General features: G+C 39.2%; 1 protein-coding gene across 2 annotated transcripts in view; it reads right to left on the bottom strand.

Moving 5' to 3' along the window:
- The window catches only part of Clvs2 (clavesin 2), a 111,107-nt gene that overhangs the window by 6,653 nt on the left and 79,158 nt on the right, over positions 1-25,296 (bottom strand). For both annotated transcript variants that reach the window (NM_001410322.1, XM_087567372.1), the window contains 2 exon segments: positions 10,297-10,517; positions 20,050-20,160. In NM_001410322.1, coding sequence (NP_001397251.1) covers positions 10,297-10,517; positions 20,050-20,160 — 332 coding nt within the window.

The following is a 25,296-nucleotide window of genomic DNA, read 5'->3' as shown; positions in this document are numbered from 1 at the left end:
CATATATGCATACACACATGTATGTGCTTTTGTTAATCTGGAATTGTATTCCAGATGATCATTAGGAAAGAGAATTAAAATGGGAGGGAGAGAAAACAATGACACATGCTAATATAGTGGCAGGAAGAACTCATTTTCATGGCTACGGCATTAAGAAGCAGATGCCCTTTTAGAGGCCCCTCTAGTCATTTCTTCCACACTGCTGCACTCTACCTAATTACTATTTGCTGCAGCAATGTGCCTCTTTGCAAACTTCACTAACTCCAGAAAAGGAAGACTCTCAGCTAAATTACAATTGTACTTCCTAATAAAAACAAATGTAATGGAACTAATTATATTATTAAAGTACAAGATTCACCAGAAAAGACTCAATTTATTAAATAAACAATTGTTTCATAGAGAAAAATGAATATTGAAGTATTCTTTATATTTTTTATTTATTTTTTTCATCTTTATTAACTTGGGTATTTCTTATTTACATTTTGATTGTTATTCCCTATCCCGGTTTCCGGACCAACATCCCCCTCCCCTTCTCTGTCGGTGTTCCCCTCCCCATCCTCCCCCCATTACTGTCCTCCCCCCAACAATCACGTTCACTGGGGGTTCAGTCTTGGCAGGACCCAGGGCTTCCCCTTCCACTGGTGCTCTTACTAGGATATTCATTGCTACCTATGAGGTCAGAGTCCAGGGTCAGTCCATGTATAGCCTTTGGGTAGTGGCTTAGTCCCTGGAAGCTCTGGTTGGTTGGCATTTTTGTTCATATGGGGTCTCAAGCCCCTTCAAGCTCTTTCAGTCCTTTCTAAGATTCCTTCAACAGGGTCCCGTTCTCAGTTCAGTGGTTTAATGATGGCATTCGCCTATTTAATTTCTGTATTCTGGCTGTCTCTCAGGAGAGATCTACATCGGTTCCTGTCGGCCTGCACTTCTTTGCTTCATCCATCTTATCTAGTTTGGTGGCTGTATATGTATGGGCCACATGTGGGGCAGGCTCTGAATGGGTGTTCCTTCAGCCTCTGTTCTAAACTTTGCCTCCCTATTCCCTCCCAAGGGTATTCTTGTTCCCCTTTTAAAGAAGGAGTGAAGCATTCGCAATTTGGTCATCCTTCTTGAGTATTCTTTTTATTAATAACTTTATTCATTTACATTTCAAATGATATCCCCTTCTGGGTTTCCCTTCCACAAACACTCCATCCCATATCCCCTATTCCCTAACCCCTTTCCCCCTATGAGGGAACCCACTCAAACATTTCTGACTCACCGTTCTAGCATTCCTCTACACTGGGGAATCAAGACTCCATAGGACCAAGGGCCTCCCCTGCCATTAATGCCAGATAAAGCCAACCTATGTTACATATGTATCTGGAGTCATGGATCCCTCCATGTATACCCTCTGGATAGTGGTTTAGTCTCTGGGAGCTCTGAGATGTATGGTTAGTTGATATTGTTCTTCTATGGGGTTGAAATACCCTTCAGCACCTTCAGTCTATCCCCTAACTCCTCCATTAGGGTCCTGGGCTCATTCTGATGATTGATGGTATACATCTGCATCTGTATTGGTCAAGTGCTGGTGGAACCTCTAAGGGAACAGCCATACAAGGCTCCTAACAGTGAGCTCTTCTTAGCATCAGCAATACTGTCAGGGTTTAAAGTCTGCAAATGGAATGGATCCCTAGTTGGGGCAGTCTCTGGATGGCTACTCTTTCAGTCTCTGTTCCATTTTTATGTCACTGTCTCAGAAGAATGATTAGGGCTATCTTTGGTATTTGGTTGCCCCAACTATACTGTATTTAGTCTAGGGTTTTAATCTTTTTCTCTTATATGAAAGAAGAGGATGGGTTGTGTAAGATCATAGCTATTACTTCTATCTCTTCCCATGATAAGGAATCTGTCCTCTATAATTTTACCACTTATATTCAGAAGTTCTGGATAACTCCCATGTCTTTGTAGGGAATAACATTCCATTTTTTTTAATGGCTGGAGAAATAACTTGCTGGTAAAATTACTGCCATGCAAATGTGATGACCTGAGTTTGGATTTTTTTACACCAAATTATAAGCTGAGTATTTACCAGTGCCTCTAAACCCAGCCGGGGTTCTAGAGATAGGAGGATTCTTGAAGCTCACTGGCCAGTCAGTGTAATAAAATTGGTGAGTTTCCACATCAATGAATGACCCCTTTTCAGACAATGATGTACGAGGAGTCAAGGAAGGCACCTGGCATTGACCTCTGGGCTCCATATTAATGTACACCCACCCACCCACATACACATACACCTACACACATACACATACCCATACACATGTGAACATTTACATAGATACACCATGAAAAAAATATAGTACGTAAAGTTTAGTAATCTGATATATATTTATTCAGTAACTATGCAACTATAACAGGTTGCACCAAAATATTTTACACCTGCATTTCAGAGACAAGTATTTTAATACGAGTTGCTTTTATAGCTAATTTATTTGCTTTTTAATCATGGGAAGGCGATTAAAACTCCTAAGATTATGCTCTTTTACATGTATAATTGTGGGAGAACCCTACTTTGCATTGAGATTGTGAGTATAAAATATAATAACACAGACCTAAACCTCACATACACAAATAACCAGCAGAAAGGGTTAAGGAAGTAGCTCACAGAACATGATTGTTGGTTTACTGAAATTAGAACTGGAGTACATTTTCCTTACCATCTCTTACTCTCCTTATCAATAAGATGGGACTAGTACTATCATATAGTTAACTTCAAAAAACAGGAATGTCGATTTTTGCAAGTCAGTAGAATACAGATTAACATGCAGTAATAAGTGTTCATACCATTCAACAAAATGGATATATGCAACAAAGGAGCATTTCCAGATCATATGAATTCATAGTGGCTATGACTGCATTCATAATACCTGAGTAAGGACAAGCCAGCCAAAGTCCCTGCATGGATGAGCAGTTGGGGTGAGTGAGTGTTGGAAGAGAGGCAACTCATAAAGTACCAAACCTTCACTGAGATGCTATTGACAATTGATGACTTCTAAGAAAGAGCCAATTTTCTTTCTGATAGTAGTCTCTTAAAAGTTACTTACTATTCAACAAAATATATTAATCCTGCTGCATATTGCCACTATCTTAGGACCTGAAGGGTATAAGGTAAATGACATCCCAAGTACTAAAGACAGGCACACTCTGGTAAACTTTGCATGTTTTCAACTAACCATGTTCTCTCCCAGGCAAACTCAAACAGCAATACAAAACCCCAATAGGATAAAACCTTCCCACATTATAAGCATCCCTGAAAGAACAAGAACCTTTAAAACTCTATTCATCTAGTAGTAGATGGGCTAAGAGCCAGGTAGTCAGGAATGAAATCCGCCAATTAATTGGAGTAGAGAAGCAGGATCCAAACTGACTTCAAATTAGGGCTACAAAGCTTATCAAACAAGGACAATGTAACTCCATCAAAATAATGTTCTTGAAACAAGGCTAAATGCAGAACATATCATTAAAAGGTTATGACTGGTAGACTAGTAGACTGTTACTTTAAGACTTTCAATGTGAGTCAACAACATGCTTTGACTTCTTGCAATAACAGTTATCAACAGAATAGAAGCTAACAAGGTCAACACAAGAAATGTAGGCACCACCAGTTACGTCCAGTTCAGATGTTACATATTAGTCATAACTACTGACTGTAGGTTGCCACTGAAAGCCAGAAAATTACTCATTCTTTCTTTCAACTGGTGTGTAGTGAGCCACCTCAGAGAGCCCACTTTCTCCAGGAACTAAGCATTCAGAGCTCAGAATAGAAAAACACTGACACAAAGGACTCCATGAAGTTTATGCTATAAAGTAAACATCAAACTAGCCCCAGTCATTTCACAGCACATCTAAGTGCTATGAAAAAATTTAAAGGGAGAGTGATTGATATAAAATGACTGGAATGAGTAGCACATAGGAATGGGTGAGACTGAGTGGTTGAAAGTGGGGCAAGGAAATTTTGAGGATGTATTCGCCTGCTACTAGCTGCTTGAAGAGGCATGCAGAAAGGACTCCAGCCAGAGATGACCAGTAAAGGTTTGAGAGAGAGTCAAGATGAGAAGCTGAAGCACAGAGAGATGGTTACTATATCTGAAAGTAGGAGAGAAAGGAAGTGTGGTTACCTTGAGAAGCAATGTGGGTAGGGCCAGATGATATAGTGTCTTGTGAAGTCATAAGGAGTTCTTTATTCATGATATAATCTTCAGCCATTTAAAATTTAAATAAGAGTTGTATAATGACTTAAATCACATTTTTAAAAGGATTTTTGGATTTCCATGTGGATTACGAAGGAGAGAAGGGAAAATGTCAGAAGCCGTCTAGGATAGGATAAGGCTAGCAGCCCCCCCCCTTTTTTTTTTGCATGATCCACAATGCATGAGCTCAATGGCAAGGTCCCAAAGAGACTTTATGTCATGTTTGAGTCATGCAGCTGATATGACGTTCCCGCCATTATTAAACTAATAGAATAATCTCTGGGCATTAGTTCACCCTATTGATCAGATTTTCTGCAAATGAACTTAAACATGAACTTTCATGAATTAATGCTGTTGAGATGAATTAATGAATAGAATTCCTAATTTGATTCAAATAATTTTAAGAAGAAATCTTTAAGAGATGGTCTTAGCTGCTTCTCTAGAAAGATGTAATAAAGTTAGAATCAAGTATGTAATGTGCCCATTCCTCATAATAGTAGTAAATAAAGGCTGCATAATAAGAAATAAAATGAGCTTTCATAATCACACTAAGAAGAGAAATAGGCTTGGTAAAATATGTGTCCAAGGAAAACCATTTAGGTCAAAGGGTAAAGCCACAGGTATATGCTATTGATAAGGCCACATAAAATCTGTTGCTTTGAACTTGGAGTGAGCATATTAGAATGAAACATTGCTTTGAATTTAATATCTGTAACTCCAATTTTATGTAATGTTTTATCTCTGAGGTAATTTCATGGAGAACATTTTGTTTAAGAAGGTATAAAATGGAGAGAAAGCAAATAAAGTTGGTTGGTTGGATGGTTTGTCTTGGGGAGCTCTGCCCCATCCATCCATCCAACCATCCATCCATCCACCCAAATATAAATGTCTGTTCGTCTATATGTACATGTAAAGGTATATACATAAGTTTGAGAGCGTGCATGAATATTTGTGGAGTTGATTGAGACAGACAGCTCAGCCTGGTCAAAGTATGGGCATATGCATGTATATGTTTCTGTGCACATTTTCCTGCATGAAAGATTTTGGTTATTTTCCTTTCCTTCCTCTCTGGTTCATAAAGAGTTAACTAGCCTATCCAGAGAGGCTTCTGCCTGCCTGACCAGAGAAGGGGGTGCTAGTAATATTTTTTTACCGAATTCCCTGCTGATAGGTAACAGGTATTAATAACCCAAGCAAGAGGTTTTTTAACCACAAAATGAACAAGAAAAAAAAAGGATATATTTTAGAAGTTATCAGCAAGCATTCAGTAGCATTAGAGAGCTAGAAGGCCAGAGGGAGGGAACAAGATAAAGATTGAATTTCAGAGGGCAGTTAGTAGCTGGGTAGTATAGATGTACACCTTTAATCGCAGAACTTGGGAAGCAGAGGCAAGTGGGTCTCTGAGTTTGAGGTTAGACTTGTCTACAGAGAGAGTTCCAGGATAGCTAAGGCTACAGAGAAGAACTTGTCTTGAAAAAAAGTGTTAGGAAATTCTAGGAAAGGAAAATGACAAGCATTGTGAGTGCAGGTACAGCTAAACTGAAGAGAGAAATATGTGCTTCTGATGGGACTGGGTAAATGATACTGTTATAGGAGGAAGACCACTATCCATTGCTTAGAGAGGAAACTAGAGTCATTACAAATGCCTGTATTCTTAGCTTTATTTATTTATATATTTATTTTAATTTTTTAAATTTTATTTTTATTGGTTATTTTCTTTACTTACATTTCAAATGTTATTCACCTTCACAGTTTCCCTTCTGCAAGGCCCCTATTCCATGCTCCCTCCCCCCTGCTTCTTATAGGGGTTCCCACATCCACCTACCCTCTCCTGCCTTCCAGCCCTGGCATTTCCCTATGGTCAAGCCTCCACAGGACCAAGGACCTCCCTTCATATTTATGCCAGATAGGGCCATCCTCTGCTACATATGCAGCCATGGGCCCCTCCATGTTTAGCTGGTAGTTTAGTCCTTGGAAGTTCTGGGGGAACATCTGGTCAGTTGATATTGTTGTTCTTCCTATGGAGTTACAAACCCCTTCAGCTCCTTCAGTCCTTCCCCAAACTCTGCCATTGGGGTCTCTGTGCTCAGTCCTATGATTGGCTGAGAGCATCCCCATCTGTACTGGTCAGGCTCTAGAAGAGCCTCTCAGGAGACAGCTGTATCAGGCTCCAGTCTGGGCACCAGAAGTAGTGTCTGGGTTTGGAAAATTTATACAGGAGCAATTCTGGGTTAATCCTTTTGAGATGGGTAAATCTCTCGACTGGGGGCCCTGCCTAACCCCTAGATATGGTCTCTTCAGGTTCTCACTCCCCTTTGTTGATCATTTTGCTAATGTTGGGTCCTGGGTGCCTCTCACTTTCCTTGAGATCTGAGACTCTCTAGTGAATAACCCTAGTTCCTTACCCCCCATTGCTACACACCTCTGTTCAATTTTCTGACACTCTGTACATCTCCCCCATCTCCTCCCACACCTGATCCTGCCCCATATTTCCCCTCCCCCTCCTCTCTCCCTCTTAAGTCCCTTCCTCCCTCTAACTCCCATGATCATTTTGCTCTCACTTCTAAGTAGGACTGAAGCATCCACATTTTGGTCTTCCTTCTTCTTGAGCTTCATATGGTCTGTGAGTTGTATCATGAGTATTCTTTTTTCCTAATATCCACTTATCAGTGAGTACAAACCATATGTGACTGGGTTGCCTCACTCAGGATGTTATTTTCTAGTTCCCTCCATTTGCCTGAGAATATCATGAAGTCATTGTAATAGCTGAGTAGTACTCCATTGTGTAGATGTACCACATTTTCTGTATCCATTCCTCTGTTGAGGGACATCTGGGTTCCTTCCAGCTTCTGGCTCAAAGGCTGCTATGCACATAGTATGTGTCCTTGTTATATGTTGACACATCTTTTGGGTATATGCCCAGGAGTGGTATAGCTGGGCATTCAGGTAGTACTATGTCCCCTTTCTGAGGAACTGCCAGACTGTTTCCGTGGTTGTACCAGCTTGCAATCCTACCAGCAATGGAGGAGTGTTTCTCTTTCTCCACACCCTTGCCAGCATCTGCTGTCACCTGAGTTTTTGATCTCAGCCATTCTGACTGGTGTGAGGTAGAATCTGAGGGTCATTTTGACTTGCATTTCCGCAATGTCTAAGGATGTTGAAAATTTCTTTAGGTGCTTCTGAGCCAGCAAGGATTCCTCAGTTGAGAATTGTTTGTTTAGCTCTGCACCCCATATTTTAATAAGGTTATTTAGTTCTCTGGAGTCTAACTTCTTGAGCACTTTCTATATATTGTATATTAGACCTCTCTTGGATATAGGATTGATAAATTGGGCTGGGAAAGAAATTAGAAAACCACATCCTTAACAAAGTCACAAATATGAAATATCTTGGTGTGACTCTAACCAAATAAGTGAAAGATCTGTGCAATAAGAATTTCAAGTCTCTGAAGAAAGATATTGAAGAAGACCTCAGAAGATGAAAAGATCTCCCATGTTCATGGATTGGCAGGATTAATACTGTAAAAATGGTCATCTTACCAAAAGAATTCTACAGATTCAATGCAATCTCCATCAAAATTGCAACTCACTTCTTCACAGAGATAGAGTGAGCACTCAAATTCAGTTTGAACAAAAAAAAAAAAAACCCACAGGATAGTGAAAACTATTCTCAACAATAGGAGAACTTCTGGGGTAATCATTAATCCTGACCTCAAGCTCTACTACAGAGCAATAGTGATTTAAAAAAAAACTGTATGGTATTGGTACAGAAACAGGCAGGTAGATCAATAAAATAGAATTGAAGACTCAGAAATGAACCCACACACCTATGGTCACCTGATCTTTGACAAAGAAGCCAAAACCATCTAGTAGGGGAAAAAAACAGCATACTCAACCAATAGTGCTGGCTCAAGTGGTGCCCAGCATGTAGAAGCATGCAAATTGATCAGTTCCTTATACAATTCCTCCTTATACAAAACTCAACTTCATATGGATCTCCACATAAAACAGATACACTGAATCTATTAGAAGAGAAAGTGGGAAAGACCCTCGAACCCATCAGGACAAGGGAAAGTTTCTTGAACAGAACACCAATGTCCCAGGCTCTAAGATCAACTATAGACAAGTGAGACCTCATAAAATTGCAAAGCTTCTGTAAGGCAAAGAACCCTGTCATCAGGACAAAATAGCAACCTACAGATTGGGAAAAGGTCTCCTAAATTTTATATAGCTCACATCCAGAGAGGCAAGTTACATTGTCATAAAAGTGTTTCTTTCAACAATCTGGAAGTCTCCAGATGAGCCCTCTTAATCACACACACACGCACACACACACACAGAGACACACACACACAGACACACACACACACACACTCATCACACACTCATGCATGCACACATACACTTAGAAAGAGAGAGAGGGAGAGAGAGGGGGGGAGAGAGAGAGAGAGAGAGAGAGAGAGAGAGAGAGAGAGAGAGGGAGAGGGAGAGGGAGAGGGAGAGGGAGAGGGAGAGGGAGAGGGAGAGAGAGAGAGATCCAAACAAACACACCACCACAGGTAGTGCAGAGAAATACTGAGAATATGTTTTAACAAGTTTTCTGTGAAAACTAAATATATTAACTTAAAGATGCACACTACAGGCCTTTTTATGATACATGTTGGAGTAAAATGATGTTTCAGTAGTTTTGCTTTTCTTAGGTGACATCCAAGGACAATTATTTTTATGAATTTTTCTTTTAAAGACTTTTTTAGAGTTGGAGAAACACAATGTTTTAGTTACACATTTGCTGATTTTAAATCCACCTCAGTACTAAACAGAATCTTCACAATGCTAACAAACAATAATTCAGGAGGCTAATAAATCCTCATGTTACTGATACTTATTGCATACAGATGTCACCTGAAGAGAGCTCAGAAGCCTAAAGTTGGCTTAGAGACAAACTTGTTAACACATGAGGAAATGATTGCAGGGAAACATTCCATTTCTATAATTTTACTCCCAGGAGATGTCCGGTTGCCTGTAGTGTGCAAAATACCATCATCATCATCACCACCACCACAACCATCATCTCCATCATCATCATCATTATCATCACAATATATTTGTTTGTGCATAAACACATGAGACAGAGAGATAGGGAGAGAGAGGGGGAGAGAGAGAGAGAGAGAGAGAGAGAGAGAGAGAGAGAGAGAGAGAAACAGTGACAAAAAGACAAAGAGAAACAAATAGAAAAAGACAGGCAGAGACAGAAAAGAAGGGAGGAGAAAAGAAAGAATGGAAAGGAGAAAGTATGTTTAGGACCGTGGGTAATACTATCTGAATCAGAGCCATAACCAAAGATCCACCAAGCATTCATGAGAAAAAGGTGCATGATAGGTTTTAGCATGACTAGTGAACTGTGTCTTCCTTGAGGAAGCTGGGAATCACACACTTTTATGAATGGTCATGTGACTTGAGTTATCTGTTATCATCATTCTGCTGCACTCTCCTGGGGTCTGGAGATGCCTGAGAATCAGCCATATTGTTTGCTACAGGAAGCAGAGGCAGAGGCAATTTTGCAGCATGTGTCTGCAACTCTCCCACCCACTAATAGATAGAAACAGGCATAAACCATTATGAGACAAAACAGGAAGATGGACTCTATCTCAACAATTAACTTTTTGATGATTAAACCTACAAAGATAGAGAGCTTGGCACACAAAATGGCTACCTTTAAGCAGACTAGACAGAGACACTGAACAGGTAATACAAGATGGAATATAGTGTTTGAAAGTCTCTCTCTCTCTTTCTCTCTCTCTCTCTCTCTCTCTCTCTCTCTGTGTGTGTGTGTGTGTGTGTGTGTGTGTGTGGTGTGGTGTGTCTTTGTGACCCTTATGACTTCTTCTAAGTTATTAATTGATACTATATGTTCTAAGAAAAAGTATCATTGCTGCTACAAGACTTTAAAAAGTTACCAAAAAGGAATAAGACACAAAAATGAAAACATTTATGGTGGGGAGAGAAAGTTAAACTCGGCCTGTCTCCTCCAAGCAGCTTTGCCCCTTCCTGGTCTCTCCACAGCATACCTCTTCATGGATTTGGGGGAGAGTTCCTTGTCCACTTCATTCACGGGCATGCTATAGGAATCCACGTTGTACTCGCTGTCATCATCATACTCATGGTCTAGCAGGGTCCGAGCCCATGTCCCCATGTCATAGGGCGGCAACATTCCTCCAAACTCAGAAGGTAGGATCTCAGGATGAATTAGCTGGTGTAGACTGTTCAAGTTGTTACCATGCAAAAATATCTAGAAATGCAAGGTGAGAAGCAGAGAGGAAACACATAGAGAAATAACTAAATATAATTCAAAGGGCATGGAGAATGGGTGAGGCTAGAAAAACAAATGCAAGAGGCTTATATGTCTCTTACAATCTTTAAGTCTCAATTCTATTAAGCAGACAAGACTGTACCATCATCTAGTATTTCATATAAAGGTCCTAAGGGTCAAGAATGTTTAGTTTTTGGAAGGACAGGCACTGGGCCAAAGACATAGGATCACAAAGTTGATGTTCTGCTTCTTTCATAGGGCCTTGAGCAGAAGCTAAGCTCCACATCACCTGGATTCATAATGAATACTGCTCAGTCAGCCTTTTTTCATGAGGGACTTATCAGTTCCAGAGCCATCCAAATTATCAAAGCCAAAAGCTGCCTTCATATCCATTGATTTTTATTGTCAATAAAAATAGGAATACTGTAACTGCTCTACTGTTGCTTCAAAATTTAAAGTGGATGCCATAAAGAAAACTAAATTAGCATCCCCATAAGAAACAGTAGAGTGAGGCCCATGTCCCACAGAGGATGTGTGATCTGCATTATTGCCAACACTCTCTATCCTAGAGATCTACATATTCACTGTACAAAGAAAAGCTAGAACAATGAATTGAAAGGGAAACATATCATAAGTATACTTAAATCATTTGTATTATTATCAGCAAAGTATTTTTATAAGATGAAAACTAATTCAAGCCACAATCTTAATTATTTGTTACCTCCATCAAATGCCACCACTTTCTCCATTCTTTTCACTAAGAATCACTTAAATATTTCTATTTTAAAATATGTTTAACATTTCAGATACTAAAACCCCATTCATTAGCATGTTGATAAAATAAAACTTTCCATGAAATAAGATTATACCAGTGAATATAAAACAATTTTCAGCAGTTAATAATACACATCATTATTAGTAAGGTCTCTAAAGGAAACATCACACACTGTGAGATATATTTGTGTGTGTGTGTGTGTGTGTGTGTGTGTGTGTGTGTGTGTGTGTATGGAAGCTTTCTACCTGCGAGCTGGATTTTATAGTTTCTGAAGGTGCTGTGGATACTGTTTGGAAAGAAAATATATAAACAGTCTTACCAGGCTAATCTTGTTAACTGAAGTACCAACCTGACAGACAAGATTTGTGCACTGGTATAATATGGGTACAACTATTATGAGGGCATCCATTTGCTCTTAGATCAGCACTGAAGCGTGAAGGAATTCCACAAAAGGAATTCATGATGTCTCCTTTCTGAACCAGGTTAAAAATCATGGCTAAGAGATGCATCAATCTATGGGTATAAAAGGAAACAGCCCAGTTGTCCCTCAATGGAAAAGTGGATCCAGAAAACTCGGTACAGTGGAATGCTAGTGAACTATTCAGAATGAGGACATCATGAGTTTTGCAGGCAAATGGATAGAACTAGAAAATATCCTGAGTGAGGTAACTCAGACCCAAAGGACATGCATGGTACACACTCACTAATAAGTGGCTATTGGCTAAAAAATTATAGAATACCCAGGATATAATCCACAGAACTCAAGGAGGTTAAACAGCTGAAGAGCCCAAGTGAGAATGCTTCAATCCCACTTGGGAGAAAGAAAACAAAACAATCATGGTGTGTGGCGGGTGGGGGGGTGGGCAGAGAGAGGGAGGGACCTGAGTGAGAGAGGGGACAGGGAGGGGAAAAGAGGAACATGATCAGGTATTGGCAAGGGTGGGGAAGGAGTGAAGCCCTGAGGGTCAGCAGAAAGAATAAAAACAGGAAACCTCTGGAGGTCGGAGGTGGGGGAAGCTTCCAGAATGGAACAGAGACCTGGGAGGTGAGAGGTGCTCAGGACTCAAAGGAAGGGACCTTAGATGAAATGCCTAACAGTGGGGAGAGGGAACTTATAGATTCTACCTCCAATAAAAAGACAGGGCATTAAGTGGAGGGATGGGGTTGCTATCCTACAGTCAAAAATCCTGACCCAGAATTATTCCTGTCTAAAAGAACTGCAAGGACAAAAATGGAGAAGAGACTGAGGGAAAGGAGGTCCATTGACTGGCCCAAATTGGGATCCAGCTCAAGGGGAGATTCCAAGGCCTGACACTATTACTGATGCTATGGTGTGCTTACAGACAGGAGCCTAGCATGGCTGCCCTCCAAGAGGTTCAACAAGCAGCTGACTGAGACAGAAGCAGATACTTACACCCAACCAATGGACTGAAAGAGGGGACCTCTGTGGTTGAACTAGGGAAAGGCTGGGAAAAGTTGAGGAGAGTAACCCATAGGAAAACCAGCTGTCTCAACTAACCAGAACTCCTGAGATCTCTGAGATACTGAGCCACCAACAAGCAGCATACACTGGCTGATACAACACATATGCAGCAGACTGCCTGGTCTGTCCTCAGTGAAAGAAGATGCACCTAATCCTGGAGAGACTTGAGGTACCAGGGAATAGGGAGGCCTGGTGGGATGGGAGTAGGAACACCCTCTTGGAGAAGGGAGCATGGGGAGGAACGGGATAAGAAACTGTGGGAGGGCAGACCAGGAGGGGGATAATGACTGGACTGTAAACAAAAGATTAAAAATAATTTTTAAAAAAAGAGGTGTGGAGAATCAGTGAGGATTTAGTGCTCAGCCCTAAAAACAAAATTTTACATTATTCCATCTAAGGTTCCAGGAACACTGTGGAAGAAAGAGGAGAAAGATTGTAATAGCCACAGAAATTATTCTTCCTGGATATGGCATAGTCAATGAAGTCATGATCTCACAGTACCTGCAGTTGCATTGCAACAATTCTGCATAAGATTGGGCCTACCAACAGATGATCATGGGATGGCGGGGGATACTCATATGGTCCTGTCCTTCTCTGCTGACCTATTGGACAATGGTTCTTAGGGGATTAATCATGTTTTGCAATTGTATGACCACTTATGAGAACACAGGATGCAATGGTCACATAAAAGACCTTGGTTAAACTCAGTGAATTGGGATGATGGAATAAAGAGAAACAAGGAAAGATGTGTGACAGTAGTCAGAATACAGTATATATGCATACAAATGTGATATATTTCATTATGATATCATGTGCATACACATGTGTGTGAAATTGTCAAAAATTAAATTTTAGAAAGTTAAAATGTATGTGATTGGCAAGTCTTCCACTCTAATCAAATTTTGATCATCAGTTATGTACTTTACATTCCCAATCTGATGAGATATTTTTAAAGTGTTACTTGCTTTTTCTTCATTTTCATTTTCATTTTTATTATCACAAAAGGATAGATCTACCTCTCAAAAAAGCATCATTGGTATTGTACACAAATTTCTATATTTATTTTAAAAGTATAGCTTAATTAACTTAATTTTACACTTTGGATTCAAGATGAATAGGCTAACCACATTCATATTTATTGTTTGTACCTTTAGAATCTGCAGGAGTGAATATATAGGAAAATGTATCCATATCATTAGGTAAACTCAGAGAGAGGAAACAGTCAGCAATACACTATTATTTTTCAAAACTATGGAAGATTAAAAACAGATATGAGGCAAGCCTTGGCCAAAGTGTACAGAGCAGGTTTCCGTTTGGAATGCACACAACAATATTCTTCAGTCAGAAATACTTTCCCTGAAAAGTATGCTTCTGAATATTTACTGTATCATCTATCTAACTTTGAAACAATCACATATATTATACCACATCAGAACCTTCTATCAAGTTAGGAAGGTGCTGTGGTTAAAAACAATTCTTAGAGCAGTGCGTTTTGGAACACTGGTACCTCCTCCCTCCACATCGCTTTCAGCACTGGCACTGATTCCACTGTCACTGAGGAAATAGGGCAGCCAGCTGAGAGCCACCCACCAGCATCTGTGCCCGTGTGTTCCGCCTTACCACTAGAACAGAGAAAATATAAACCTCACGAAGACCACTGACAAAGCGAAATACATCGTCTTTCCTCCACTCAGATTTATTTCCCAACAATTAGCTCTTGTTTTTCTCATATTAAAAGCTTGGCCTCTTTCCCATTCAAGGAAAAAATCCTTTTGTCTTCAGTACCCTGGATATAATCACATAAAACTCCTCTTTGCTCTTTAGTCCATAGCTTCAATTGTTTACTGACAGCAGAGCTCAGCAGAGAAGTTCTTTCTAGTCATTGTCCAAATACTCTCTTCCTGCTTTTCATAAGCCACTCCATATCTATCCAATCTCTTAACACTACATTATACGACCTGCTGTCATTTTTGATCACTGGAATGAACTCAATATCCAGTTCTTGTCTCGTTTATCTTTAAGCCTTAGCTGAACTAGATAGAGTAGATGACTTTCTAACAGAGACACTTTTTCTGCCTGTCTTTCCATCTTTCTATATTCTTCTTCAATCTCCTTTGCTTATTACTTCAATATCTATTTAAAACAAGGTCTTACTATATAGCCTAACTTGCTTGAAACTTGATATAGTCCTTATGTAGACCAGACTACCCTTGAATTCACAGAAATCTACCTTCCCTATCCTCTCATGTACTGGAATTAAAGGCAAATGTTGCCATTTCTAGCCCAAATCCAATATTTAACCTTGATGAAACCAAGGCCTTAATTCCTGGTTTTATTATTCTAAAACTACCCTTTTTGGCAATTTAATTTCATCTGTAGATTTATTATATTAATCACACACTAAAAATATGTGTATACTTTACCCTTAAATTCTTTATTTGACTCTCTCTCTCTCTCTCTCTCTCTCTCTCTCTCTCTCTCTCTCTCTCTCTCCTTGACATTTTCTCTTCAGTGTTCAATGACTACTTCAAATCCAACGGATCCAAAACTGAACCCCAAAATCTTAAAATCCCCACCACACTGCTTCTCCTTCTTCTTAGCATCAGTAATGGTTTGATTATCAGTGTGAACTGCTACTCTTATTTGGGCACCAGAAATGCACTGTGTCTGCTCAACTGAAAAAATGTTTGTTCCTAGATTAACTTCTTTTCCATGAATAGTTCAGTGTTAAGATCTACTACTGGAGTTTTGCTTCTGACTTCTTTTGATTGATTGATTGATTGATTGATTGATTTTGCTCTTCCTTTATCTCATGAAGGATACTTGATTCTTATGGGCTCCTTTGCCTCACTCTACATCCCAATGCCAAAGATTACCCCAAAATCTATTTACTTTTTAGTTCATTTTTTTCTGTGACACTAAGAAACTATACCAGCTGACTGGGGGTGGGGGAGTAGGATGAAGGTGGTATACTCAAGAGGAGGTCCACCCATGACTACAATGGGGTGATAAATTAAAGCTGAGCCCCTGCTTTCCAGAATCATTAACGATGGCTTTATTTGGCTGGAATATGGAACAAAATAGAAAAAGACCTTCTCCAGGAACTAACATACACTGAACCATGAGCATATTACATGTGGCTATGATGGGAGCTTCTTATGAAAATTCTGGGCTTTGATGAAATTGTGAGAAGGGACTTTATAATATCAAAGGTAAAAATCCCCACATTACCTTCCAGGTCTGCCTGCACCCAGAGTTCAGCTGGTCCCAGAGCTCTCTGAACTCAAGTCTCACAGGGGAGAGAGCTAGATTCTCAGAAGTGCCAGAAGTGCAGACAATCCTGAGAGCTCAGGGAAGACACCACTTCTGCTCACAGTGCTGGCCCAAGATGAACCCACCTAGTGCCCTCTTGGCACAGGAAACCAGGAACAGTGAAGGGCAGGGCACTTCCAGTTTCTGCCTGTGCCCAGAGTTGAAAGCCAGTCACCAGGAGCACTGACACACCTGAGAGTAGAGGTAAGAACAACTCTTCTGCTCCAAGCCACCTGCCTCGAAGCCTCAGGACATTCAAACACAGGAGCAGTGTGAGACAGGACCCTTCCGGTTTCTGCCTGTACCTGGAGCTGAACCCATCCCACAGCAGTCTGTACCATATCTGGCTGTAAGAAAACAGGTCTAAAAGGGTGCTGTCACACAGGCTTACAGGAGGGTCAAGACACTGTCAGAGACACCAAGACAAGCTAATACCAGAGACAACCTGATGGCCAGAGGCAAGCACAGAAACCTAAGCAACAGAAACCAAGATGATTTGGCATCATCAGACCCAGTTCCCCAGCAAAGCAAATACTGGATAACCAAACATACTAGAAAACCAAGATTTGGATTTAAAATCACATCTCATGATGATGATAGAGGACTTTAAGAAGCACATAAATAACTTCCTTAAAGAATAACAAGACAACACAGGTAAACAAGTAGAAGCCCTTAAAGAGCAAACACAAAAATTTCTTAAAGAATTAGAGGAAAGCACAGCCAAAGAGGTGAAGGAATTGAACAAAACCATCCAGGATTTGAAAATCGAAATAAAGAAATCACAAAGGGAGACAACCCTGGAGGTAAAAAACCTAGGAAAGAGATCAGGAGTCATAGACGCAAGCGTCACCAACAGAATAAGAGATAGCACAGAGAATGTCAGGGGCAGAAGATACCATAGAAAACATTGACACAAGCATTAAAGAAAATTTACGATGCAAAACATCCAGGAATTTTAGGACACAATGAGAAGATCAAAACTAAGGATAATAGGAATAAAAGAGAGCGAAGACTCCCAACTTAAAGGGCCAGTAAATATCTTCAACAAAATTATAGAAGAAAACTTACATAACTTAAAGAGCTACCCATAAACATACAAGAAACCTATAGAGCTTGAAATAGATTGGACCAAAAAAGAAATTCCTACTGTCACATGATAGTCAAAGCACCAAATACATGAAACAAAGAAAGAATATTAAAAGCAGTAAGGGGAAAAGGTCAAGTAACATATAAAGGCAGACCTATCAGAATTACACCAGACTTCTCACCAAAGACTATGAAACCCAGACAATCCCGGCCAGATGTCATACAAACCCTAAGAGAACACAAATGCCAGCCCAGGCCCCTATATCCAGCAAAACTCTCAATTAACATAGATGAAGAAACTAAGATATTCCATGACAAAACCAAATTTATACAATATCTTTCTACAAATCCAGCCCTACAAAGGATAATAGATGGAAAACTCCAACACAAGGAGGGAAACTACACCCTAGAAGAAGCAAGAGAGTAACCTCCTTGCAAGAAACTGAAGAGAGCCAAACAAAAAAATTCCATCTCTAACCACAAAAAAATACATAAAAGAGCAATCACTATTCCTTACTATCTCTTAACGTCAATGGACTCAATAAAAAGACATAGACTGACAGACTGGATAGAGTAGGGGTATATCGGGGTGGGGATATGGGAAGGGGAGTGGTTAGGGAGGGAAACAGCCTCATAGAAGAAGGGGGAAGGGAGATGGGATAGGGGGCTTATGGATGGGAAACCAGGAAAGGGAATCACATTTGAAATGTAAATTTAAAAATATCCAGTAAGAAAAAGAAAAAGAAATCCTCACCTTTTGTTCATGTTCACATTTAGCTTGATTTAAGAAAATGAAATCATGCTGTAGTCTCTTGTACATCTGAGTCTATGAAGAAGATTCTCTACACTACACTCCTTAGGGTTTCTCTCAGCAGATTTTCAGAACACATATTTATAGCATCCGCTGTGCAAGACACTTGAGGAATAGTATGACAGGGTATGGCTTTTAATGCTATTGATAATGAAATACGTTTGCCATACATATTCATTATATAAGTAAAAATTAATGCAACTTAACCTTCGGTCATTTTTACATGAAAAATTTCCAAGCCACATGCTAGCAATGCATTTAAGAGAGCAGGATCATGTTATATCATGTAACAGTGAGACCGGTTGACCACGCAAGCACTTGCAATTCTGGACTAAACCACATAAGATCTAGTGAACCCTATTTTCTTTAATCTTGTCCCTTACTACTTCCCCCATAGTTAATTCTCCAAATTTTCTATTCTCTTTGTTTTTGTTCAGGATCTTGGACACACATTGGCCATATCCCTTTTCTGTTATTTTTTCCCATTTAATCCTGAACCTCTAGATGATTTATCTACTAGTATCAATATACAGCAAAGTATTTAATCTTACAAGACTCCTTTTCAACCTATAAAATTAAAAAAAAATCTTACCCTGCATGATTGTCGAAAGTCTTAAATAAAGCATACATAATGTGGCGAGAGTGGACACACACAAGTGGAAATTGTGCTAAAATACCCAGCAGATGTTTGGAATAGCCTGATTGCCACTTCATTAAACAAAACTTGATGGTGCATTTGCAAAGCACTTCTATGTACTTTTGAATTCTAAAATATGCATAATTTCATACTTAGTGGTAGAAATAACGCAGTATAAACTACAGTTGTTTGCAGAGTTCTTTCTCCTGAATGGAATATTTTTAACAAATCCATAGACTGTCAACCCTCTGCTCACTAGTGCTTGATGTGAACACATAATTATTGTGCTTTCGTGCTGCAATGAGGACTCTGCAAGACTGGAAGACATGACATGCTTACTCACTGAGATTCACATTGCTGTTGTCATTCACATAGGTTTAGAAATAGTATACTCAGTGTCACTAATTGTTTTATAATGATTAGCACTGAAAGGTAAATAGAACTGGAGGCATTGAACACATATACTGGCTTGACATTTTTCCATCTGCTTCTATAATAAAGCAAGTTGCTTACCAAGCCTCAAACTTCCTTCCTCAGCCCAGAAATAGGAGAGCATGTTTACTAAATTTACTTTTCATAATTCAGCATAAAATCAGTAATCAGAGGCTGGCAAAGAAGGACTAGGAATAGGTTGATTGATATAAGTTATCAGAGTTACAGATGGATAAGGAAAATAAGACAATGACTCTAGCTAATGATAGTTCACTATATACATTGTGTGTGTGTATGTATTTCTTAAGCTACAAAAACAGATTGTATGTTTACCCTGATTTGAATTGTCTGCAATGCATATATGTTTGAATACATAGTTTAACAGCATTTTAAATTTATTTTACACAGCTGTTAAATGGATAAACGAAATTTGTGCAATTAATACATTTTAAAATTCTGTGTTCAATAAAAATGCCTACTCAATTTACCATGTACTATGATCCTGGTACTGAAATGCTTTAAACAATTATTATAGTTATTAATCATGATTGTCATTATACAATTACAACAGAGTCTGTAAATTTTACTTCATTTTAATCAATATTATAAAACAAGGACTCATTTGTCAGTAAATAAAGTAATGATTTACATTTAGACCTTACTTGAAAACTAAGAGTACCAACAATAAAAGAATAACATAGCAGAGTTTTTTTGAGGTTTAGAATGAGACTCTCATATAGTGAAGGTACAGTCATTTCATTATTTGATGAGAAATATCCCATTCGTGGAACATTATTAAGAATTTAGAGAGCTATGGGCTCTCTAATGGTCTAAAAATGCTTCCTGTGCTGAATATTAATGTGAAAGGGTAAAAGAAATTTCATCATGGCTAACAATAAAAAACAGCTATATATCTCCAATCATTGAATGGGGGTGAGGACAGAGATCATATTTTAAGACAAAGAAACAAAGTACCCTTTTCCGAGTCTTCTCTTTCAGGAATGGGCGGATCACAGTGTACAGGGCATGGATATACCAAGGTTGATTGACAAAATGAATTCCTCCAAATCTTGCGGGGAAGCTGTCCTATAACAAGAAAGGTACAGGTGTTATGTCAGGCTTTTCTACACTGGATGGTTTAGGAAATATTACATGTCATTCAAATGTGTTAATCGTATGCCTTGGAAGGGATCATGCCTTGTCACAGTAAGACTCTCTTAAGACATTAAAGCAATATGCAGTAAATCAAATCTTGACAAAGAGCAGGTTGCTGAAAAAATTTCATCTTTTAGCCCACAAAATTCTAAGTTATTACCATCAGAGAAACACAGAAAATAAACATATTAGAAAAGTGTTAACTACTAGATCCATGTAGAATAAATGATCTATTTAAATTAATTGTACGTATATTCTTTTTTGTATCTTTTTTTAGATTTTTTCTATTTACATTTCAAGTGCTATCCCTGTTCCCTGTTTCCTGTCCATAAACCCCCTATCCCATATCCCTCTCCCTGCTTCTATGAAAGTGATATCCCTCCCCCACCTACCCACCACTTCCTGCCTCCCCACCCTGACATTGGCAAGTACAAGGGCTTCTCCTCCCATTGGTGCCCAACAAGGCCATCCTCTGCTATATATGCAGCTGAAGCCATGAGTCTGTCCATGTGTACTCTTTGGGTAGTAGTTTAGTCCCTGGAGCTCTGAGTGCTTGGTATTGTTTTCTTATGGGGTTGCAAACCCCTTCAGTTCCTTCAATCCTTACTCTGATTCCTCCACTGGGGACGCTTTACTGCTAGCATTTGCCTCTGTATTTGTCATGCTCTTGGCAGAGCCTCTCAGGAGACAGCTATATCAGGCTCCTGTCAGGATGCACTTTTTGGTATCAGCAATAGTGACTGGGTTTCATGACTGTATGTACATGGGCTGTATCCCCAGGTGGGGCAGTCTCTGGATGGTCTTCCCTTCAGCTTATGCTCAAAATTTGTCCTTGTATCTCCTTCTATGAATATTTTTGTTCCCCCTTCTAAGAAGGACTGAAGCATCCACACTTTGGTGGTCCTTCTCTCAGATGTAGGATTGGTAAAGATATTTTCCCTATTTGTTTGTTGGTTGTTGTTTTCTACTAATGACAGTGTCCTTTGCCTTACAGAAGCTTTGCAGTTTTATGAGGTCCCATTTGTTGATTCTTTCCTTTTTTCTTTTTTAAAAATTGGATATATATCTTTATTTACATTTCAAATGTTGTTCTCTTTCCCAGTTTCCTGTCCATAACTCCCCTATCCCCTCATCCTCCCCTTTAAGGGTGGTAAGGGTGTTCTCCCCACATCAAACCTTCCTTACCACCACCCCCGATATTCCCATGCACTGGGGATCCAACCTTGGCAGGACCAAAGGTTTCCCCTTCCACTGGTGCCCCAACAAGGCTATTCTCGGCTACATATGCAGTTGGAGCCCTGGGTCAGTCCATGTATAGTCTTTCTGTAGTGGTTTAGTCCCTGGAAGTTCTGGTTGGTTGTCATCGTTGTTCTTATGGGGTTGCAAATCCCTTCAGCTCTTTCAATCTTTCTTCTAATTCCCCCAAAGGGAGTCCCATTCTCAGTTCAGTGGTTTGCTGCTAGCATTGACCTCTGTATTGGACATGCTCTGGTTGTGTCTCTCAGGAAAGATCTATATCAGGTCCCTTTCAGCATGCAGTTTTCAGCTTCATTAATCTTATCTAGTACTTATGTGTGTGTACACACACACACACACACACACACACACACATGTGGGGCAGGCTCTGAATGGCCATTCCTTCAGTATCTGCTCTAAACTTGCCTCCAATCCCCTGCTATGGATATTTTTGTTCCCCCTTTCAAGAATGAGTGAAAGCATCCACATTTTGGTCATCCTTCTTTTTGAGCTTCCTGTGGTCTGTGGATTGCATCTTGGGTAATTTGAGCTTTTGGGCTAATATCCACTTATCAATGAGTGCATACTATTTGTCTTTTTCTATGATTGGGTTACCTCACTCAGGATGATATTTTCTAGTTCATTCCATTTGCCTACAAATTTCATGAAGTCATTGTTTTTTATTGCCGAGTAGTACTCCATTGTGTCATTTGTCGATTCTTGATCTTAGAGCATAAGCCATTGGTGTTCTGTTCAGGAAGTCTTCTCCAATGACCATGTGTTCGAGGCCCTTCCCTACTTTTTCTTCTATTAGTTTCAGTGTATCTGGTTTTATATGGAGGTCCTTGATCCACTTGGACTTCAGCTTTGTACAGGGTGATAAGAATGGGTCAATTTGCATTCTTCTACATGCTGACCTCCAGTTGAACCAGCATCATTTGTTGAACATGATCTTTTTTTCCATTGGATAGTTTTAGGTCAAAGATCAAGTGGCCATAGGTGTGTGGGTTCTTTTCTGGGTCTTCAATTCTATTCCATTGATCTACCTGCCTGTCTCTGTATCAATACAATACAGTTTTTATCAATATTCCTCTGTAGTACAGCTTGAGGTCAAGGATGGTGGTTCCTCCAGAAGTTCTTTTATTGTTGAGGGTAGTGTTTGCTGTCCTGAGTTTTTTGTTATTCCAAATGAATTTGCAAATTGCCCTTTCTAACTCTATGAAGAATTGAGTAGGAATTTTGATGCGATTGCATTGAATCTTTTGGCAAAATGACCATTTTTACAATATTAATCCTGCCAATCCATAAGCATGAGAGATCCTTCAATCTTCTGAGATCTTCTTCAATTTCTTTCTTCAGACACTTGAAGTTCTTATCACACAGATCTTGTACTTGCTTGGTTATAGTCGCAACGAGGTATTTTATATTTTGTGACTATTGTGAAAGGTTTCATTTCCTTCATTTCTTTGTCAGCCTGTTTAATCCCTTGAGTAGATAAAGGCTACTGATTTGTTTGAGTTAATTTTTATATCCAGCCACTTTACTGAAGTTGTTTCTAAGGTTTAGGAGTTCTCAGGTAGAATTTTGGAAGTCACTTATGTATACTATCAAATCTTCTGCAAAGATGGTTCAGCTGTTGTAGGCTCACAACCAAAAGTATACATATATTCTTATACATATTACTTAATAATATAAAAAACCTCAAGATTTAAGTTCAGTTCCTGGGACCTATATATGATATAAGGAGAAAAATGCAAGTTGTCCTTTGATTTCCAAACTTATACTGTGATGGACCCACCAACCTCTGACCTCCCAATAAATAAATAAATAGCTCCAAAAGTTGACTCAATGGGATTGGTAAGGGTACTTGACAGCTTGATTTCAAACATGACAACTAACCTGGTCGAAAGAAATAAGCAATTTTCATAATGTGACCTCTGACCTCCACAGTATAATATAAATTGTAGTCTTTGCCACATCAAAATTTAAAAATTAACTTAAAACATAAATTGGGTTACATTAAAAACATACATTATTATCATTATTATTATTATTATTATTACACTTTATTCTAAACAATCTCCTTTCCTTATTTATATATCAAAAAGGAATCATGCTTAAGCACAAGAAAAACACAGAGTTGCGGTACAGGAAACTTCAGAATTTGTTCAGTAGGTTAAATGAACATCAAAAACACTTCAAGGGAGGAAGTCCAACTCTAATAAAGCCTACTTCTCAACATTCCTGGGGTAGGTTTGAGCCCAGAGTGATGAAGAGAGGGTTAATTTGCCTACCTGTGGCCCAGTGCCTAGAGTAAAGGGATTCCTAAACCAGATGACTTACAAACTTGCCACCTGGTTGAATATGCTGAGAGTTCTCTTTCAAAGGACTAGACTCCTCTCTTGTGCATCACTGAAACTCCAAATGAATCAGCTTCATTCGTAAACATATAAGGAAAAGCAACAAAATAACTTCTCTAACTAGACTTGTCTTTCAAGTAGCACCATAATTTATATTTCCCTGTCTTCTTCAGAACATGAGTAGGAGCAAAGAATAGGTAAAGATCTCAATGAGGGTGAAATATATATATATATACATACATATATATATATGTGTGTGTGTGTGTGTGTGTGTATTCACATATCATCAACTCTGAGGTTCACTACATTTGAGGGTAGCCACATATATTCAGTGCCACTATAGTCCAATATCAACAATGAATACTATATTATGGTATATGATAATTGACTTGTCTCCTCTCACCCATGCACATGTCTTCTCTGTGTTTACCACATCCCACATTGCAGTTCTCAAGGTTCCCTTTGTCTGACCATTCAAGGATGTGATGATGCAGCTTTCTCAGCATTGATGCTGATTCCCAAAGCACATGCCCAAAACCAGCACCATGTGCGCCAATCCTAATTATTTTATGTAGTTTGTATACTATATATAACCTTATAATTTTTACAAATCTAGTGGCAATAAAATTGATACACATACAAATATTATTTGCTAGATCCATTCATACTGGTTATTTTCATCACTAATAATAAAAGCTTTGAGCACAATACTATATTTTTCATTTCCTATGAGTGTAAATTATTTGCTGTCTCTACTTTTATTTCATGGCCCCTGTTAATGGTGGCCTCAACTTGGCTACATTCATTATCAAGCATCTAGACACTGGCTTGGCAATGCCTTTATCAAGAGAAGATTTGGATCAATTTCTACCAAGTATAAGATGCTAGCCACCTCATGTGTCTTTCAAATTAATTTCCTATGCTGAGGTTTCTCTGACTCCATCACAGATCCACATTTCAGACACCCATGAAATAATTATTGCCCTGGGCAATTGAGAAGGCTATGAACATCACCGTTACTAATATTGACATCGTTAATTTTCAACCACATATAAAAATGGTGGGGCAATTTCCATGATAGTTTCCTAGCCAACTGAAGCTTTCTTTCAGGATACAGCAACCAGGAGAGTCCCTGGTTCCACACGCATCACTCACTTGCCATCACCATATACAAGCACACACAGATGACAGCAGTTGGGACCTAGACATCCCCCTTCTGCTTTGTAGATGACATTTAGAAGACAAGAGGCTTTCAGCAGCAAACATGATCATAGCCGCTGAATCCCAACCACAGGTTGGGTGTGAACACAAAGCCAGAGCTTAGTAGCAAAGGGTTAAGAACTCCATTGTCTCAGCTTTTCCATTAAACTTTACATACTTATAATCTGTAAGTGAATATACTTTTTTGGACTACTCAGGAAAATGTGTGCTTAGTGCATGAAGCTATGCCACACTCATTTTTATACTCCTT

The sequence above is a fragment of the Rattus norvegicus genome, chromosome 1, assembly GCF_021556685.1.
Source record: "Rattus norvegicus strain SHRSP/BbbUtx chromosome 1, alternate assembly SHRSP_T2T, whole genome shotgun sequence".
Classification (NCBI taxonomy): Eukaryota; Metazoa; Chordata; class Mammalia; order Rodentia; family Muridae; genus Rattus; species Rattus norvegicus.
Note: the sequence above shows the minus strand (reverse complement) of the source record. Positions and strands in the feature narration are given on the sequence as shown.